This window comes from Monomorium pharaonis, chromosome 3 (assembly GCF_013373865.1).
Source record: "Monomorium pharaonis isolate MP-MQ-018 chromosome 3, ASM1337386v2, whole genome shotgun sequence".
Lineage (NCBI taxonomy): Eukaryota > Metazoa > Arthropoda > Insecta > Hymenoptera > Formicidae > Monomorium > Monomorium pharaonis.
In genome coordinates, this window is record NC_050469.1 from 31,566,977 (window position 1) to 31,583,206 (window position 16,230).

General features: G+C 27.9%; 2 protein-coding genes across 8 annotated transcripts; both read left to right on the forward strand.

Annotated features, from left to right (window-relative positions):
- Positions 1-1,218: 1,218 nt before the first annotated feature.
- On the forward strand, positions 1,219-8,807 carry LOC105840339 (alpha-tocopherol transfer protein-like). Of its 7 annotated transcripts, none has more exons than XM_036283775.1 (5): positions 1,219-1,378; positions 3,717-3,831; positions 4,583-4,932; positions 6,939-7,302; positions 8,411-8,807. In XM_036283775.1, exons 3-5 carry the CDS (start codon positions 4,652-4,654, stop codon positions 8,645-8,647), a joined length of 882 nt encoding a protein of 293 aa, XP_036139668.1. In that variant the 5' UTR covers positions 1,219-1,378; positions 3,717-3,831; positions 4,583-4,651; the 3' UTR covers positions 8,648-8,807. The 7 variants fall into 7 exon arrangements, with proteins under 7 accessions (XP_036139668.1, XP_036139670.1, XP_036139669.1 ...); XM_036283777.1 differs by having other exon boundaries at positions 4,666-4,932; XM_036283776.1 differs by having other exon boundaries at positions 3,772-3,831.
- A 1,521-nt stretch (positions 8,808-10,328) lies between these two features.
- LOC105840340 (survival of motor neuron-related-splicing factor 30) lies at positions 10,329-16,210 on the forward strand. Its single transcript, XM_012687247.3, has 5 exons — positions 10,329-10,600; positions 10,736-10,959; positions 13,917-14,066; positions 15,401-15,551; positions 15,622-16,210. Exons 1-5 carry the CDS (start codon positions 10,562-10,564, stop codon positions 15,763-15,765), a joined length of 708 nt encoding a protein of 235 aa, XP_012542701.1. The 5' UTR covers positions 10,329-10,561; the 3' UTR covers positions 15,766-16,210.
- The last annotated feature ends 20 nt before the right edge of the window (positions 16,211-16,230 follow it).

Sequence of the window (16,230 nt, forward strand, 5' to 3'; positions counted from 1 at the left end):
CAGACTGGGTACGTTCAACGAACACAACAGTTGTGCAACTGTTGGAAGAATGTTTGCTGAACGCACTTGATCAGTAAGCCCGGATCTACAGGTGTAGTAAGCCTTAAGGCGCAGGTCCAATGGAGATCCATAACTTTAAACCGTAACCATATGTGTATATATATTTTATATATATATATATATATATATATATATATATATATATATATATACACATAATATTTAATATTAGCCTTGATAACTTAAATAATTAGTGCTAGTAAGAACTTTTAAATTCTTTACGAATAAATCATAAGAATATACGGCATTGAAAGTTAAAGAATCGATGCTGTAATTGTTGCCAATTACAAAAATAGTTTTAATAATCATTTCCAAACAATTTGTCTACATTAAATAATAGTTGATAAAGTTGATAAAACAAACGTTTCGGCTTATTTCAAGCCATCTTAATATTCTTTATTATTCAATTTTATCATTGCCACTGATTAACGGAGGAAATAAAATTATTATATTAATTTCTAACTAAAAACATTAAATGACATCTTGGAAGTTTGTCCATCTATGTTAGAGGACTGACGAATCAAATACGCTGTTGTGATAGAGACAAATTATAATACTGTTTGACCAAATTTATATAACATTTTTACAATATAATACAAACACATAAAGATGCTCGAATTGTGTGAAGCTTCACATATCGACTAAACTAGGCAACATTTGGAGACACGTGTTAAAAGATACTACATACAATGATATAAAAAAGTATAAAAGTTGTTATTTAATGGTCAGTAAGCATTGGTTAACATAGATGTATGAATTTAACTGGTCAGCGTCACATATATATTTTACACAATTAAAAAATATACAAAAAAAAGAGAAATAGTGGAGATGTTCTTTATAAAAAAGAATTTAAGCACGATCAATTCACAAAAAGAGACTGAAAACTTTAATTTATAGCAGAATTATCAAATTAACTTAACGTTTTTGTTTATCTAAGGCATAGTGACGTAATAGCGATAAGAACCAACCATTAGCTGATTTTATTACTGTCACATTATTATACATCAGAAGCACATTAGAAGTGATAATTTTTTAATAAATAATAAAACTTTTTAGTTGATTAAACTGGTATAGATTTATTCAGCAATTAAAACGTAATTAACATTTCCTTTAGCTTTAAGTCCTTTTCAAATGTACATCTATGTTCTTTGTTATTTTCGCGACTTTTAGTTTGACATTCACTGTCTTACAGTGTGGACGTATTTTAACAATTTTGATTTCATATTTGATTTTTGAATTTATATTTGACACAAAGTTTATTTTACTGTTAATTTATATGTAATTTGACGCTAGAAACATATGAGTCTTCGAAGAATTGGTACGTTTTTAATTTTTAATTTATTATTGTTATCATTATTGTATTCATTATTGTTATCTTTGTTTCTAGTGTTTAACCTATGAATTGTTGGCATAATCGCATAGATTGACAATTGTTTTCTAAAGCTTAATTTTATTTAAATTTGAAAAACACCTAAAGCTAAAGTCAAAATGTGTTTATTGTTGAATAAATCCATGTCAGTTAATTGACTAAAAAGTTTTATTGTTTATTAAGAATCAGAAAATGACTAAATTTTCGTAAATTCAACCCAACTAGCAATTTTATTTAAAATTAAAAAGTTAAGTACAACGTTTCGACTACGTATCGGATTCTTTTCAAGTACGTAATTGGCAAAGAAACATAGCAGTCAATAAAAACTTGTTGCCGCAAGCTACAGATTATGCAATGTTTCGTGCAGCAACAATTTACACGTCATAATGTAAAATTAAAAACGAGTAAAAACTTGGATCAATGTAGATCACGGTGTATAAATAGGAAAAGAAAAAATATATAAGTAGAACAGTGTAAACTATGGTGATGGTGATGGATCATAATTAAATAAACCGTGTATGGAAACTGTAGTCATATGTAGGTAAAAAAATCACAAGATAATAATACGTCCGCATCGTTTCCAACACAAAGAGACAGTCTCTTTTCAGTTTAATTATTATCTTGTGATTTTTTTTACTTACATATGACTACAGTTTCCATACACGGTTTATTTAATTATGACCATCACCATAGTTTACACTGTTCTACTTATATATTTTTTCTTTTGCTATTTATACACCGTGATCTACATTGATCCAAGTTTTTACTCGTTTTTAATTTTACATTATAACGTGTCAATTGTTGCTGCACGAAACATTGTATAATCTGTAGCTTGCAGCAACAAGTTTATTGACTGCTATGTTTCTTTGCCAACTACGTCAGTTTTGTACTTTAAAAGAACTCGATACATGGTAACCCGAAACGTTGTACTTGACTTTTTAATTTTGAATAAAATTGCCAGTTGAGTTGAATTTACGAAGATTTAGACATTTTCTGATTATTTATCATTGGCGACTTGAAGAAAAACCGTTATTTTTATTGTTTGTTAAGAAATTATCGTTTTCGATGTGCCTTTAATATACAATAATGTGATAGCAATAACAGCTAAGATTCGTTCTTATCGCTATTACTACGTCATTGCGCATTGGAAACTCATTGGGGACGATAATTACTTATTCATAATTTCTATCTTCTGTTCCTACTTATTGCTTTCTGCAAGGGTCTTTGTTTAAAGAGATAGTTATTCTTCTTAAAGTTATTAAAGATATTTAGGTTTTAATATTTAATTGTTTAATTTGTTCTTCAATTTATTCATATTAGATTTAAAAAATTTGTAAAGCGTTAGTTTTATTTCTGTATCAAAGCTATAGGAAATATTTTTTAGCTTCCCCAAAAGAATCTAGATCTGACTACGCCAGTGGTGTGTTGTGATTAAATAATGCTTATTAAAGTTAAATAAGCATATATAACGTTACCTACATGAGCATTATATAACCTTAACATGTTAAGGTTATATAATGCTCATGTAGGAATAAACATATTTTTTTATACTCTTTGAATTAATTTTTTATAAATTTGCATCTGTAGTAGAAAACAAGATCTAACAGTGTTCATTAGTTCTTAAGTGTTGTAAAGGAAAAGAAGTTTCTTAATAATATCGAGATTAAGGTATTTCCCTATAAACGCATAATATTATTTAATATTTTAAATATATTCTTAGAATATTAAATATACACTTACGTGTGAGTTCTATTCATGACTGTGTTAATATATATGAATCATATGGATATAAATAATTATCATATTTATATCAGTAATAAAGAAATATTTTTTTTAGATTAAAAATGTAATTAAAAAAAAATACTTGTATTGGAATAGAAAAATATAAAATACGAATAAAAAGATATAAAAATATACAATTTAAAAACGTACAAAAAAATTTATTTGAACCATTTTTCAATGTTTCAAGTAGAGAATAATGAATAATAAATTATAATTATATTATGTATAATGCATGAATGTGAATGGAAACATACTATTGCAACTCTAGCGGATTTATAATTATTCAAAAAGAGAATATAATTCAAACTCATTAATATATTTCAGTTTTATACTTACCACCATCTTTAATCCGCCATTTTTTATTTAATTTTTTATTTTTAATTTGTAATTGATTATTAATTAAAGAGAGCTTCAACCCATACTTATATTAAATATATCAATATTTCAGCATTTCACGATCGCCTTCTTGAATAAGCCATTTTTAATTTTAATTTTTGTAATTTAGAATCAGCTCTCAAAAACCTATAGAACTGTCTCTGTACAAAACGCATCTCTTTTAGAAAAACTGGAGGTACGAGAGGATTAATTGCACTGTCCGACACTATATTTGTGATAAAGAGGTGAATCATTCTGACATATTTTTGTATACTGAACACCAATCTGTTGTTCAAATTTGTCTATTACGTTACAATTTTAAGAAAAATAGCAAGAAATGATTATTTTAATAACATTCTTAGGAAGTTCCTGTCATGTTGTATTAATATTAATATCACATTATTGAGAAGGCTGCTCTGTAATGTTAATGGAATGAGTTTAGATGAACATTTTCATGTTATCATATCTTACAATTCAAAATTATCGTAATCTTATAGGATGTTAATATGCTGTAAGGGTAGTTGGTATTTGCTGGGAATGCTATAATATAATTGGCTTGTTTTTTTTTGCTGCACTGCTGCACTGGTGCAACAGGTTAGAGTAAAACAAATATATTTTTTCTCACTCTAACTTATTGCACCAGTGCAACAGTGCAGCGAAAAAGAATAGGTCAATTGAAAACATTTGAAATCATAATTTTCTGTTTCTTTGACGCCATTTTTCTTAAAATTGTGATGTGATAACCAAATTTAAATAATGAATTTATATTTAACAAGAAAAAAAGCTGTAAATGACTATTAATTCACATTCGTGTTATAAGCAAAATCAAATTTTGTCAAATAGTGTTATTGTTTAGAGCAAATAATAAAAATTATTTCTTCAAAAAATTTCTTATCTTGTTATTATTAATTCATGAATTTTACGGAAATTTTTTCTTGTTTATTGAACTATTTAATAAATTTAAAATAGTAAAAGCTTGTAACCGATTCTTTCTAGGTATTTTTCTTATTCAAACACAGATATAATAAAATACATTTTTTCTGTAATACAAACTAATAAGTTTCAATGGCATTAATAAGAATTACGTTAGAGGAAGAAATGAAAAAAAATCCTGAATTGAAATTATCTGATATACAATCACTGAGAGAATGGTGCGAGAAACAAACACATTTGCCAAAAATTGAAGACAGCTTTCTCGCCTTGTTCCTTCATAGTAATTATTATCAAATGGAACCAACTAAAAATACAATTGAGAATTATTACACGATTAGAACGCATTTACCAGAATTCTTTTGCAATCGAGATCCTTTCAAGGAAGAAGGGTTACGACAAGTTTTCAATATCACGTGAGCAATTTTATAAAATTGTGAACATAATAATAGTATAATTTCATGTATATGTTTATGTATGTATATGAAAATGACTAATTTATAGATGAAAAGGTGGTATTATGGCCCTGTAGACAATATGATCACTCGTATTATCTCCATTATTAGCTGACGAATTTTAGTAATTACCTATGGAATCATTTGTTTAGTAGCCTGTCGTTATAAAGTGGTGCTAAAATAACAATACACAATAGCGAACGTTTGTTATAAGGCATTTTTACTTTTGAGAATTTTGAAACTTATTTTTTTACATTTTAACATTTAATTACACATACTTTCTCTTTTTTTTTAAACTTAAACGCATTATCATCCAAATGTATGTACACTTGAGTATTTTTTTGTTATTTAATTTAATTTTTATTTGGCTGTACACATTTTGAGTTATATAAAATTAAACAATGACATAGGATTTTGTTAATATAGCCACCTAAGCGAGCTGGTAATATGATTACTATCGATCGTCTTTATATTGAAAAAATTCTTTGGTATATCGATTGTCATTCTACTGTTAACCAATAATTCGTGACATGTAGTATAAATTATTATTGCAACAAAAGGAAAAGAGATTACGTATAAACCTAAAAATCCCAATTTTATTAAGTCTATTTACCTTTATTTTTCTTCATAATTATGCTACATTTTTTCTAACCTAACACTTTATTATATATGTATATATATATATATATATATATATATATATAAAATTTTGTAACAAAATATAACTTTTTGAAATGGAATCGATTTTTTACATTTATTTTTATGGTGGCCATTTATTATTCCTTTTTCTCTTCGACCTGAACATGTTGGTCAACGCTTATAAAAAGGTAGATTTCTATCCCCAGGTTATTTCTATCCCCAGGATAGAAATAAAGACCTCTGATTGGTTAATCTCTTATGCATTATGCATTTCGTGTTATGCAGAAGTCTGTGCGAGGCCCCTAGTCTGCCGTTCGTGTTTACATTTTGTTCAAATATCGCCATACGAAACACTGTGTTTTTTTGCATCAAAACGACTTTTTCCATACTATTTGTTTGTATCTTGAAGTAGTAAATGTGTTTACATATATTTATTTTGTGTTAATAACATTTTTTTCATCGAAAGTTGCTTAACTGAAATCATAAAGATAATATTTTAATAATTTATGTTTTTTTACCTTAATAATATATTTCTTGTTGAATTAAAAAATAAACATTGTAATTTACTATTTTGAAACAAAATAAAAAGATTGTCTATTTATTTTTTCTTTTTACTTAAGCTATCGTTTTTTTAACATTTATTTGTCAAAATCATTATACTTTTTAAACAATACTAAAAATTTATTTTATATATACTTTCCTAGTTTTAGACCTATTTTTTTATCTTTCCAAAACACTGTTTTTTTAATTCATTATAAATTGATGACGATAGATGAAAGAACTCATTTTTGCGATTTTTTAATACTTTATTTTGTTGTTAATTAATTTTTAACGTATTTACTGTTAATTAATATTATTATTATTTATACCACTGTCTTTGTTATGAAAAAACAAAAAGATTCATATAGATCGATATTCATAGTCAAATCTTGCTTCAAGATCGAACAATGTTTTAAGATGTTAATACGGCTCTGTGATTTTGGTTTATGGCATCTGAAGACAGTACTTAAGATGATTTTAAATATAAGACCCAACTAATGAATGTCGGCCATAGTACAATATTGATTTTAGTTCATTTGTTTAATACAAACGCTTGAAAAAGAATATGAGGCATTTATAATCTAGTATACCGAAGTGAAAAAAAAGCTTCCCGTTCTAGAGTTAATATATATTTTGAAATCCCTGCAGAGAATATTTAAAATAAATTCTACCAGATACATAGATATACTAACATTTAATTGTAAATTTTTGAGTAATGTAAAATATTTTTGATAATATTTTAATATGCTGATATACTAATGAATAATAAATTGATTTGATTTAAAAAGAACTTATTTCCCTCTGAATGAAATAACAGAGGAAGGCTACAAGATAATATATGGAACATTACTGGATGCTGATTCTTCTCACTATGTCTTCAATGACGTTATGAAATATCAAACAATGATAATGGATATGTGTTATTTAAAGGATGGTACAAACAATGGTTATACCTTTGTTATTGATATCAGTAAGTTTTCTTTCGGTCATGTGGCGCGAATAAGTCCATTAGCAATGAAAAAAATTTTATACTACGTCCAAGAGGCAATACCGTGTCGTATAAAGGGAATTCATTTCATAAACGCGCTATCTGCTATGAATTTGGTCATGAATATGATCAAACCTTTTACAAAAAAGGAACTCATAAATATGGTAATTATAACAAACAAATTAATTAATTATTATTAAGATTTCGTATGTATTTCTCTTATAGATTCGGAAATTCTTTTCCAGAATTAAAGTACAGATATATTAATATCATATAATTGGATTTTATACCGAGAATGAACAAAATTTACAGATTGCTCTTTTTTTGACCTACCCATATCTGAATTTGCAGTTATACAAAGTTTATGAAACTAATCTTTTTTTCTAGACTTTCAATCTTAATTGCACGATATTGTTCGTATATTTGTTATTCTTAGAAGAATACGGTTTTATTTTGTACATATATATCATAGATTTTGTATACTAAGCAAATATTGTCATCAAAGTGACAACTCTACCAAAAATTAAAAAAAAATTTTTTTTTCGTTTTTTATATTAACTCAACCGTATTCCCCTAAATTTTAGTGCGTAACTTTGACTATAGAAGTAATCTTGCTAATATATTCCCATAATAAAATTAGAAGTAATTAATTAAAAGAAACAAAATTTTTTAATTGCATCACTTCTAATTTTATTATAGGGATATATTAGCAGAATTACCTGCATAAATATATATGTTTATAAAACTAATTCATTCTCACCTTTATTTGCGTCAATTTTTTAAATGCATATTCGGTAATTTGCAAGAAATTAATAAAACAGCAACGAATTCTGTCTCTCTCTTTCTTCATTTTTTACCATCGGGATCTTGCTTAATGTTTCCATTTTCTGCCAATTTAACATTGCGGGCGCGTTTCATCTCCATTACACAAAAACCTAGGCAATTAGCAGTCTATATTTCTATAGTCAAAGTACTTTAATTTTATAAAAGAGTTTTGCGATTCTATGAAGCCAAATTAAAAGATTAATTAAGTTTATTTTAAAAATGTCGGTAGAACAATTGAGAATCTCCTAATACATATGAAATCTCATTAATGATGTATGTATGTATACATGAATGAATCTACATTATCGATCTTGACCAAATTTCAAAGGCACTCCAGGATCGTTAGCATTAAAACTTTAAATTAAAAAGTGGCATTGATATTACTGTACTGTTTCAAATTTAGATAAGTTTCTTTCAAACTTATTAAACTTCCACTAACACTTCCAGATTTATTTTCATTCATCAATGGAAAGTATTTCCAAATACATCCCTATAAACGCGTTGCCGAATGAAGTGGGCGGAAAAGGAGGTTTTATACGAGAATTAGCCGAAATTCAAGTGAAGCAACTTGAGGAATACCGTGAATGGTTCCTGTTGGACGAGGTAACCGGACGCATTAATGAAGATTTGAGAATCAACAAAAGAAATTCAGCAAACAACGAAAGTAAATGCAACATAGCATAATAAGAGTAATCTGTAATAATGTAATATAACATATTATACTTTGTTGATATTATAGTAACGTAATCTAGAATTGTGCAAAATATAATTTTTTATCGTTACTGATAAATTTAGAAATGTTTGTCACTATATACATAATATATTATATATATGATACACATAATTGTCTGTGTTTTAATACTGTTGCGCCCGAGTCGGGAGATCGTTCGGTGCATCGAGATTTCTCCGTGGAACGTAAACGTTGTCCCTTGACTACGGATGTTGACGCGTTGTCAAGCGAGAGTTGAGCTTGAGATTTCGAGCCGAGCAAACGTGTACGGTTATAGTGTAACTCTACGAGAGAATAAAGTTTGGTCCAAGGTCTGTAAATGAACTACGGGAGGGGAAGGAAGGTCATCGCATGAGCGCCATTTTGGTGTCATAAAGTGTATGTGTAGTGTTTGTTGTACGAGAAGAGTGAGTGAGCAATAGTAAGGGGAAGGTGAAATTGATACATCGTATTGGCCCCGGCCATTTTGAGGCCAAAAGACTAAATCTGAGTGGGAAGACCTTTCTTTCCCTCCCTTCGTTCATCAACAAACCTTGGTTTGGTCTCCTGGTTCTAGTCTTCATAAGCATGACACTCGAATAAAGGTGTCGTGCTGGACAGTTACGGCAATTCTAGCGACAATTCTCGATAGTTGTCGTATAGTGCTGTGCTTTGATATCATTTTTAAACATTTTTTGGCGATTAAACGTTTGCAAATAATTTCACGCCCAAATTTTATTTTTGATTTTACAAGAAAACGACTAACCACCAAACAATGTCATTAAACTATCAAAGATCACTAAACGACCACTAATCTATAGCTGCGGTCCACTTGACGCTACAAATGTTTCGAACCCTTTATTGACCAATCGAAATAAAGAATTTTACGAATTGACCTATCAAAGAATGTTTCAAAACGTTTGTAGCGTCAAGTGAACCGTAGTCTATTCAATTAGCGAAAATTATTAAAGTTGAATTTGCACAGCTAACTTCACGGAATTTGCGATATCGCAAATGAGCCGAATCATAGCAGAACTAATAAAGCTCCGACCGTGATCAAATTCGACCATTCATGGTACCCTGCCTATCTCTCTATCGTGAATTTTAACCCTTCCCCTTTTCTTTGTTCCGATCGTCAGCTAATACTCTGTCCACCACTCTAACTTAGTCTATGGACGGGATTCATAGACATATCTTAAGCTCAAGCATTGTCTTAAGTCTAGCTTCGAGCCGACTTGAGACTTACTTAACCAATGAAATAACAGCATTGACGTCTCAAGATCGTGCTTAAGCTGGAACTTGAATAAGATTCGACTATGAATTCCGGTCTATGTCTAAACAAATCAAATTGGCCCGCCAGCATTGGCAGCACTGGGTGCATTCAGTAGGAGGAGTAGATCAGCGAGCACTCAGTGATTCTCTACTATGATTGGTTTTTACTTCCAAATTTAGCAAGGAATTAAAGGCAAGAACCAATCATAGTAAGGAATCACTAAACGCTCGCTGACAGCTCCCCGTCTGCTGAATACGCATATGGTTTGTTCGCGTCGCCATGCTCCGACATGCTCCTACTCACTCTAACGCATTCTAATAGGTTGGCGTCATCGAAATCAACGTATTGGAGTGCGTTGGGATGAATAGGAGCATGTTGGGACATGTGACGCGAACAGACCCATACTAGTGGTTTGTTTCACGAACGAGGTGTTACTCTTTGTCGTCTTGTCGATTTATGTAGTTGACTGAACTGGAGTTGACTAGAGTTCTGAAGTTATCGCGAGTTTTGAGGAGTAATATTATTTTCGTGATAAATCTGAATCGAACGAGAAGAGGAAGGCGAGTTCCGCATTGCGTTCCTTTAAGTAATCCGTTTTATTTCCAAGCTGAGCATCATGGACGATTTACAGAATTATAAGCTGCAGCTCCAACAGGTGAGGCCTTGTTTTTCCCTTCTTAACCTCTCGTAACGATTGCTCATGGGACGCGATTGTTTCGTTTATGCATCTATCCACGACGCCCCTCGGCTAAGTTAGGTTCTTAAATGCGCTTTTACACGCATGTTTTAGGTGGAAGCGGCTCTCACGACGGATCCGAATAACGAGGAATTGATAAAGCTGAAGTTTGATCTGAAGGAAGTAATAAAGCTGACACATGATTTAATTAAGTCACAACAGCAGGAAAAAAGACAAGCCAATGGCATGGACGCTAAAGATCCTATTTTGCTTGCAGTTCTGGCCAATAAGTGGAAAGTCGGCGATCAGTGTATGGCACCTTGGAGCGAGGATGGCAAGTGGGTATCATTTCGGCACCACTTATATAATTGTATTGGATGTTAAGGTTTTTTTTCACACCTTTAAACTTTAACTTCTTTACATGAGCAAAAAGTTCAATCCTAGGTTGTGAAAACAGAACAAGCCTTTGATTAAATTATACAAAGATAAGGTATGTTCTTTGTAGCTGAATTAATATATATTTGTTATACCTAAAGTGAAAGAGTATACCTAAAGTACGCAGAGTATTTCAAAAGGATCCTACATAATTCTTATAAATCTTTACCTTTGGTAAAATTTACTGAAATTGTGGTATGTTAGAATTTTTAACTTGCTGATAGAAATTCTCTATGAGCACAAAGCTTAATTCTTTTATTTCAATTGTTTAAAATATTATATTTTATGATTATTTTAGTAATATTCCAAATTAGTTTTTTGTCCTAAATCTGAAGATAATTATATGAAATTTATACGTGTGAGAATTTTGTATGTACATATGTGTTTGAGTATAAATATAAATTTGTGTTATGTGTAAACCAGAAAAGTAAATATGCTACTACATATAGTTCTTAAAGTATGCATTTAGACAAATGTTTGGATAACAACAAATGGTACATATTTACTTTTATTTATATACTTATGCTTTCACATAAAACACAAATTTATATTTGCAAACAAATTGATGATTTCATATGTGCATATGTGTGTATAGAAGATGTACATGTATGTAGAGGGAGGTCAAAATATACATTATTTATTGTTATTTCAATTTTGAGCTGATACTTTAAAAGTTATATAATAGTGTGCATATTTACTTCCTCTCCCTTTATACAAACTTTGTTCCAAACATGCATTTAAACAAACATATATTTATTGCCCTGATATTTAATATGTATGATAAATATTCATAAATATTTATTACATTATTTATTTTTTAATAATATTATATAAATATTTTATATATATATTTCATATACATAAATTTAAAAAATCATAAAATGTTTATTCAACATGTTGTTAAAATATAGATTATAAATATTTTATACATATTTTGTAAATATTTTTATCTTATTTATGATAATACTTTATAAATTCTGTGTTTTAAGTTTAAAAAATGAAATATTTTTTGTAAATAATTATAAGATTCAAATAATTATAAATATTTTTTTAATTTTATGAACATATTGGATGCTATGTGTGTTCAGGTTTTGTGTAACATATAAAACACAAGACTATACATATCTAAGTAAATTGCATATTATCATTAAAAATCTTACAATTTATTACAAAAAATTAATTTGGAATATGACTAAAATATTGATAAAATATATTTTAAACGGTTGTACCAAGAAAATTGCCATTTTCAAACTTTACTGTTTCAGCCAATTTCATTGAGACCGAAAACCTATAAGAATGATGGAGGGGGAGTCTTTGCGAATTTAAGTATAGCAATACAGTTTTTAAAAAATTAAATGAAAGTTATTTAAAAAATTTTTTAATGACAATTTTTGAGATTTAAATGAAATTATTATATTTAAAACATGTTTTAAATATATTTCAGATGAATGTTAAAGGTAGTTTTTAGTAAAAAAAAAAGTTTTAATATAGATTTTGAAGGAATAATATTTGTATGCTTTTTTTAATTATATGTATTATTTATTTTTCGTAAATATTATAAAAATAATTATCGTATTATAAATAATTATCTTATAAATTATATTTTAATACAGTGTAATCTATCTAGAGTATTAGATATCAGATTATGTGCACAATCAGTATGCTAAAATATGCATGCATATATGCATGAAAAAAGGCCAAAATATGCACAAAATATGCATTATCAAAAAAGAAACAACTTAGTTTGAGATCTATTGCTTTAACATCAAATTGAACCTACACAAATTAAATTATTTTTTTTAATTGAACAAAAATATTTGGAAATTCAAAGAATCATAAGATTCTGAAAATAAATAAAACATTTGTAACTAATTAATTATATTATAATTTTATGACTTATTACTTTTCTAAACTTTCTAAACTCCATAGAACTCTACTCACAAGTCGTCATTCTCATCGGTCGGCGCGCATTTTATGCGCCTATTTCAAATTGCTATATTTGTAAAAGTTCAGCGTTTTATACAGAAATATGCACTTTAAACGAAAAAAGTATTATTATATGCAAAATATAATACGAACAACTCATTGTGCATATGCAAATATGAAAATGCATATAATCCGATATCTAATAATTATAATATATCTTTGATTCTGTTATTTAGATTTTAATATTTAAGTATAGATTTTTAGCAATTAAATAATATATTCTTTTTATATCAGAATATACAAAATATACAGAATATTAATTTTTTTAATATTTATTTTTATTAAAAATGAAAATTTAAAAAATATAATTGCAAAACTGTTTTTTCTGCTAAATGTAACCATTGATTACGTAATATACAATTAAAACATTTCTTCATATATTTTTGAAATTTTTACACAAAAATGGAATTAAATTTGGAAACAATTATTACTGAATATTTTATTTGCGCTGTTATATTATTATATATACAACAGATAAATCATAAATTACATGTACAATGATTTTGATAAAATTATTTATGTTCAATAAACTTTAATGATGAATCAGATTTCATCACGAATCAGATGAAAAAGATTTCCAGTAAAATTATATTATATTAATTTATTTTCCAAATTTATTTTTCAGTTAACATCGGACTTTAGTTTAAGAAAACGTTATTTTTTTACCATTAAAACTTTATGTTGGCTATTAAAGAGAACATTAAAAGGCAGAAAAAACCCAGGGTAAAGCAAATATTAATTACGAACTATTCAACTATTTGTGTTAAAAAACAATATATTGATAATGACTTTAGTAAAAAGAACAAAGATTAATCTGAAATGTGAAGTATTTCATGCAACTTTTTCTAATGTTATATTTTATAAAATTTTACAGATATTACGAAGCAACTATAGATGCAATAAGTGAAGACGGAATAGTAAATGTAACATTTAATGAGTACAAGAATACTGATGTCACTATGCTCAGTCAGTTGAAATCTGTTGCTAAGAGGCCAGCTTCAGACTGGGCGGATCAAAAATCAAAGTAAGTCATTTTTAATCTATTATGCCTACAAAACGATTGTGAATCATTGTAAAATATTCCTTATAATTTTACACGTATTTGCCATTATGAGAAACAAAGATGTAAGACAACGATTTACTAATCATTCATTTTTCCCTCCTTTATCTCATCTTTTCTGAATTGGCAACAATAACTCCACCGATTGGTACGATACAATATTACGATCTGAAATATGCTTTATTGTTCATTTGTCCTTTGATGTCACGCGGTCTGTGTGCATCGTTGGGGTACAGAAAAAGGTAATAAGAATTGTCCGATTTTCTGGTACCACATATTTGAAAAACAAATTAATACTAATTTATATATATATATATATATATATATATATATATAAATAATCATATATAATATATTATATATATGCAAAAAAATTTAAGGATTATAATTCAAAAATTTCCTATAAAAATTATGCAAATCCACAAAGTTAAATTTTCAGGAAACAAAAAGATCTTATCTTTAAATAATTCATTATATATGATATTTTTTGTTATTTTTTAATATATAATAGATAAGAACAAAGTTTTAGATTTTTAATTAATACGTTTAGATTCTTTTATTTAAAAAGGATAAAAAATCTCTAGATTTGCTTGATTCTTGTGGAAATTTTATATTTACTACTTATTTATATTTATAGCTCCCGTTTTCTGTTTAATTTTTACTGGAACAAAATTGTTTTTACAATATGATATTATTAAGAGAAAATGTTTTGGCGTCGTAAGCCAAATAAAGAAGAAGTGGATTTGGTTGGTTTTTATAAGAAAACCTTCAACTGTATCCTATACAATAATAAGATAGTATAATACATATGTATTTTTTTTATGACATCAAAATAAATGTGCCAATTTTTATAACTTGATAAGTAATTGATATATATATCAAAATATTAACCCTCAGTTGTCACAACAGGTATGAGTAGTTTCTCAAAACAGTCGATTTTTTCTAAAATTTCTTTATATATTTTTATAAATAGTTCTGAAAGTTATACATTTACAATTTTCTAAGGTATTCATTTTTTTACATTTTGTACTTACAATTTAAAAAAATCGTTAAAAATTGATGCATTTGACTCAGAGATATGAACAAATAAAAACTGCTCAGGTATGACCTACTTGTTGTGACAACGTGAAATTTTGAGGTTGTGACAACTGAGAATTAATATTTATATTTATGAAAATATGTATTGATAAAAATGAAATTAATAATATTTTTATTATTTTATTTTTATTATTCAACATATACATATAAGAAACTTCAACTTCATTTTATAGCCAGATAATAGATTTATTTAATTACAGAAAAATGCAAGCAACTGCAGTTGCGGGTTCGGATCCAAACAAACAAAGGGAATATCTCAAGAAGAAGAAGCAGAGAAAATTACAACGATTCAAAGAATTGGAGGAAGAACGTGAATTAGAAAAGAATAAGTGGCTAGCGTTTACCAACAAAGTAATTTTATTTATACACACACATGCACACATAAAAGCTTCTGTTATATAACTGCTTTTATTTTCTACAGTCTTCAAAGAAGGGTGTCATAAAGAAGAGCATCTTTGCGACACCGGAGAACGTCAATGGTCGCGTAGGAATTGGTACCTGCGGCGTCAGTGGTCGTGAAATGACCAAGTTCAGCAATGGGGAAAAGTGGAGGCGAGGAGCTTAGATAACTTATATGTAAATAAATAGATATAACTAACTGGTGGAAGAGATAGAGAATTGTCGTGAAATTATCGTTATATTATATATCAAAGACTCTGATTCATAAACGCTTTTGCGTTATGTGGGCGAACAACACGAAAAGCATGTTCGTAATATTAATATCTGTTTCAAATGGAATGCAGATAATATCTTCTCTTAGCAGTACCAATCCTATGAATACAGAGACAATTTCGATTTTCTACCATAATGCAATTAAAAAAATAACTACAGCGAATAAATGTGTTTTTAGATTAAAATATTTCCATTATAAGTATAACTTGTTTACAACTCAATTGATACGAATAAATGTATACTTTAATGTGCAGTTTTGTTGAAAACATTCTAATTTTAAGAAAACGTATGGCTGTTGTATATGTGTGACGTAAATTAAATACAAGAAAGATTAAAGGTTAAAATTCTGTGTGTGTTA